Raw genomic sequence first — 5741 nt, 5'->3', positions numbered from 1 at the left:
ACGACAGAAAGAGAGAAAGAAAGAGAAAAAAACAGAGAAAGAAAGAAAGAAAGAAAGAAAGAAAGAAAGAAAGAGAGACAGACAGAGAGAGAGAGAGAAAGAAAGAAAGAAAGAGACAAAGAAAGAGAGAGAGAGAGAGAGAGAGAGAGAGAGAGAGAGAGAGAGAGAGAGAGAGAGAAAGCGAGCGAGAGGAAACGAAACCAAGCGCTCTGAAAAGCGCGTTCTTTCTGCTTTTCTTGAAATTACCGTATGTATAGTAATAGGCGCACACGCGTAATTTGAAATGCGGCTGGCTTGACCATGTATTTTCGAACAGCGGCTGGCTTGACCGCGGTGTCTCCCACTAGCAGAATAACAATAATATAATAGCCTACATTTGGTGCGAATCGAGGTCGGTACATGTTCACACCTTAAACTGAGTTCGTTTGGAACCGGACCGAGACCACCTCTTCAGCTGGGTCTGAGGCTCTGTTTACACGTACATGGTTATTTTTAAAAACTGAGAGATTTACCTTCGTTTGTGGCCCTCGTTTACACGCAAACGGAGAACTCGCCTCTGAAACCGATTGTTTCTAAGAACTCCGGCCAGAGTGGAGATCTTGAAAATCTTCGGTTGCACGGTTGCATGTAAACTGAGACAAACGGATGTTTAAGCAGGCAACGTCACAGAGTATGCGCCAGAGCTCGCACCTACGTCAAAAGTGCGACCCATGTTTACATGTGACTGCTACTCTGAACGCTTCCAAGATCACATTTATGTTCGTGCAAACTCGTTTCGTGTGTTTGTATTTGCAAATACAGCTGCTCCATTATGTCGAGGAGACGAGTGCTCTGAGGTCAGCAATTTTATGCGTGTTTGACTTCATGCGGCGCTGCAGCGGATGATGTCAAAGTACCGCGAGAGCGACTCGAAATTATACCTCTACGTATGATTCCTCAACTCGCTCTCGCGGTACTTTGACGTCATCGATCACCTACTGCAACAACTCCTCCCTCCAACATGAAGAACCAGTTCGCGTCACCACCAGCGCTGCCGGTGATTGGCTTACGTGGGCTTGAGCTTCTCTTGACGGCATATATGCACGGGTACGTGTAAATAAACACTTTTCTGAAAACTGACATGTGTGCACGATATTATTTTTGAAACCGGAGAGGTTGAAATGTCCGTTTATGAAAATAACCGCCCACGTGTAAACATAGCCTCAGTGCGGTTGTTTGGTCCGCACCAGAGTTCAATTGCTGTATTCACACCTGCCCAAAAGGTCCGCACCAAGGGGGGAAACGAACTTGAGTTCGACTTAATCTAACCAAACAAGGCAGTTGTGAATACACCCTTAGATGTCTGCTTATTTAACACACCTGATTTAACTCATCAGCTTGTTAGGGACACATGTTTACCATTTTAGAAGGAGGCTAATGAGTCGAATCAGGTGTTTTAAATAAGGAGACATCTAAAACTTTCTGGGAGGGGGTGCCCGAGGACCAGGGTTGGGAAACACTGCTTTACAGATATGCTTTACCAACATTGGCATAGTTTATAAAGTATACAAAGACAGATACTGTAAGAGACCTGCTATAGGCAGAGAGTTAAACATAGGGGTAAGTTGTACAAGGATGTCTAAGTCACTGTTCCAGTTAGGTTGACTCAAAAAAACACTTTGAGCAACCTGTCTACAAAGGTCCTTGGTAAATCGTAAAGAGAAGGAAGAGCATGTTTGTAGATGCAGGTCGGTCTGTTCTCATGAGAGAGTAAAGAGACAACAGTCAGAGATTATACACTAGGTTGAGTTTTGTGGGAGGAGCTTTTGATATTTTGCTCAGATAACATTTATTTGAAGATTGATGTTTGCAGGCAGACTGATGAAACTCTTTTACTCTCTAGCAGGAAGTGAAGCTGATTGGCTGAATTTAAATGAACTTCCTTCTTTCAGAGTTTTTCTTCTTCAAAATCTCTATATGAGAATCAAATTGTCTTCATGTCTTCACTAAACTCAAACAGCTTCACAAACACAGACAAGATGCTGATAATATTCATCAATCTCTTCACTCTTCTCTCATGTAAGTTACACATTTCACGCTTAACATATTGATGTCATGGACATGAAATTAAGGATTTTCTCATTTGTTATTTCAGGTGTCAGTTCAGCTAAAGTTGTCACACAAAAACCCTCAGTACTGACAGAAGAAAAAGGAAAATCTGTGACTATGGACTGTAATGTAGCAGTGGATAATACCTGGGTTTCTTGGTATAAACAGCTTCCAAATGCAGCTCCTCAGTTTGTGTTGACATACTATTATACTAGCTCTCCTACATATGGTGCCAGTTTTTCATCCAGCCGTTTCACATCTAAAGCTCAGTCAAAAATTGACTATCAGCTGATCATCAGTAATGTAGATGTGAGAGACTCAGCTGTGTATTACTGTCTGACATGGGACAGTAATGAGGGCGTATCACAGTGATTCACATCATGACAAAAACCTCCTCACTGTTCACAGTCACTTCTGAGAGCTGACTGACATTATTATTACTGATCAAAACACATGATTAAAATATTATTTAGAAAGTATCAGTATAATTTACAACAGTTTTTTTTGTTTTATATACTTTTATTTAATATTACAGATGATTATTTAACAATAGGCTATTATTGGAAATATGTGAAGGTTGACTGGAAAAATAATGTAATCATAAACAAAAATCAAATCATAACAATATTAAAAGTCAAATCATGACTTCAAATCCAAATCACTGTTTCTTTACAGCGTTACTCTTCACTTATAATAAACTCACTGAAGAAGTTTACTGATGTGACTCTGGATTATAAATAATTTAAAAAATGTCAACTCCAGCACAACATCAGTTTGTGTTGAGATTTAATGATTATAAAACAAGTGTTTAAATTACAAGTATGTCACAATAATATTAAATAACTAAAGGAGACAGAGATGAGTTAAAGTTGAGTTACTGTTTCACTTCTGTTTGTATCACATCAGAGACTGAGGAGGTTTTTGTACGACTGAAGATCTGAAATCTATCACTGTGGTATTCGGACAAGGAACAAAACTCATTGTGACCGGTAAGTCATCTTTCTACTCACATACTAAACTGTTTTTATATTTTAAATGTATGTAGAGATATTTTATAAAATGCAAAAATGATATTTGGTGTAATTCATTTTTGGAATTTTACTGCTTAATCAACACTTAGAAAGCTTCCATGTGCATTTTTCCTGGATTTATGTTTTATGTACTTCCAGTATTAATTTTAATCATTTTATAAATTTTCCAGAATTTATGTATTTTTTGTAACTCAAATGATTTTTAATAGCACACAAATTGATTTGTTCTACATTTGAGCAGGGATGATAGTTAATGTTTTCAATTGAATCACCTAAACATTAATGTTAAGAACAAAAGTGATGGACACATTGTTTAGATGACTACATTTATTCAGATGTTTCAGTTCTCTAGAAACCTTTAAAACACCCATTTATATAAGTCCCAGAATAATAATAAATAATACATTTGAAAGGGACTTTGGAATGGGATGGATGAATTAACTCAAACACAGTTATTAAATATTGTTTACAGAATATAGTAGTAAATTTATCAATTAAACTTGATCTTTAATCTTGAGAGACTCTAATGTTGTGAAATATAAAATGTTAAACAGCTTAAACACTTCTTATTTAGTGATAAAGTGCATTTATTTCTTCATCTTTCTTCATGAATTGTGTTGTGTAGATTCAGGTGTTTCTCCTCCTGTTGTGAAGATTTTCCCTCCATCCAGTGAAGATGTGAGCTCCAGTAAAGTGACTCTGGTGTGTTTGATCAATGACATGTCTGTGGGATTTGCTGATGTGAGTTGGTTTGTGAATGGAAACTCAGTTACTGATGGCGTCTTCACCGGATCTGCTGAACAGCAGCCGAATGAGAAATTCAAGTTGAGCAGTTATTTAACCATTGAGAGATCAGAGTGGGAGAAAGACAAAGATCTCACATGTAAAGTGACTGCTGCTGGAAAGATCACAACCACAAAGATCAAGAAATCTGAATGCAATTAATAAATGCCAAGTATACTGCCTTGTCCTTGTTTTTGTAATATTTTTTTATCAAAAGTGTGTAGCAGAAAACAAAGATCTAGGCAATATTTAAGAATTAATCTAAGTAGCTTCATTTCTTTGACAATATGTTTTGTCTTGAATAAATGTGGGAATTTCTTTATAAATGATCCTTGTACATTATTGTGCTTTTTGATCTGAAATAAACTGCATAATTCATAAACTGCTTTACTGATTTTTAAAGAAAATTGATGTTAACATACCCGAAATATCCAATTTCATTTTAAGTTTAATTTTTAAACATGATTTTTTTTTTGTTACACAGCAAATGTGCTAAATAAGTACTGTAAAAGACCCCATAAAAGCTTTAATGTTTAGTACTAAACTAAAACACGTCTGCGATGTGGGTAAAGTGAACTCTCTTCACTCTTCAGTACAAATTGTAATGTTCATCACTTAATAAGTAAAAAAAGCGTAATAATGTGTCTTTATGCAGGAATTATTATAAAATATTAAAATAATCTTGTAATTACAGATTAGATTTAAAAATGAAATACTGCCATACTTTATTCTCTGTATCAATAAATGTTACTTCAAAATGATTGCATTTTTATTTTACATTTAGTCACTTAGCAGATGCTTTTATCCAAAGCGACTTACAAATATGGTAAACAAAAATGTAACAAATTTGTTGTATTATTAGTTGTAATAAATACAGTACATGTAAAAAGAAGTTCCTCTTCTAGCAGATGCAGTGATGTGTGGAGATTTTCTGCACATAGGAAACACCTGCTGCTGATTATTTTAGATTATGTGAGTAATGACCTTAAAACAGATTCTTGTTTTTGGTTTTAACCACAAATGATCAGGGACGGTTGACAAATAAAAGAGAGAAAAACAAAAGACAAAACTAAAATTAACAAATTTACCTCTTTGCTGTACAAAATGGGGCCGCTGAAGTTAATGAAGATACGGCAGAGAGACTGATTTCTAGAAATACAGAAATTACAACAGTCAAAATCTTATGAAAACTTTTGATTTAGCTTATAAATGAATATTTAGGATATGAGGTATCATGTTGGCAGGGGCCACGATAACTCTAAAGTTTCTTGAATACTGGACCTTTCCCCAAATTTATGGTAAATGATGGTTTGGTTTCAATTTACAAATTTCCACAGCTCTGTTTGTCTACTTTCAAGGTTGTAATGACAACAGATAACCAACGGATGTCGCTGTTGGCTCATGAATTTGATCAAAAACATGATGTTCTCAAGGCTCACTGAAACAACATACACAACTATATTTATTGTCAAAGTACATAATTAGTTACTGTCCATTGAACTCAAAGGAATCTGCACATCCCACACTAGTTTAATGTGACAGAATTTCCCTTATGCGATAGATAGATAGATAGATAGATAGATAGATAGATAGATAGATAGATAGATAGATAGATAGATAGATAGATAGATAGATAGATAGATAGATAGATAGATAGATAGATAGATGGGTTAGCAAGTGCAATTAAATATAAAAATACTGTTTATGTACAATGAATAGCAGGCTATGGAAAGAGAGGATGTAGTCTACAGAAGTCATGGAGTAAGTAAAGACTAGGGGCGCTTTCAGTTCCAGACAAAAATGAATGTTTGAGCTTCCTGGATTAATCTAAACCTTGTC

At 35.7% G+C, this 5741-nt stretch overlaps 1 protein-coding gene across 1 annotated transcript; it reads left to right on the top strand.

The window, feature by feature from the left end:
- The first annotated feature begins 1949 nt into the window (after positions 1-1949).
- Positions 1950-4229, top strand: LOC135744807 (immunoglobulin lambda-1 light chain-like). The gene is made up of 4 exons (XM_073814163.1): positions 1950-2058; positions 2135-2452; positions 3048-3077; positions 3745-4229. The coding sequence occupies exons 1-4, from the start codon at positions 1977-1979 to the stop codon at positions 4062-4064; spliced, it is 750 nt and encodes a 249-aa protein (XP_073670264.1). The 5' UTR covers positions 1950-1976; the 3' UTR covers positions 4065-4229.
- The last annotated feature ends 1512 nt before the right edge of the window (positions 4230-5741 follow it).

This window comes from Paramisgurnus dabryanus, chromosome 3 (assembly GCF_030506205.2).
Source record: "Paramisgurnus dabryanus chromosome 3, PD_genome_1.1, whole genome shotgun sequence".
NCBI lineage: Eukaryota > Metazoa > Chordata > Actinopteri > Cypriniformes > Cobitidae > Paramisgurnus > Paramisgurnus dabryanus.
Note: the sequence above shows the minus strand (reverse complement) of the source record. Positions and strands in the feature narration are given on the sequence as shown.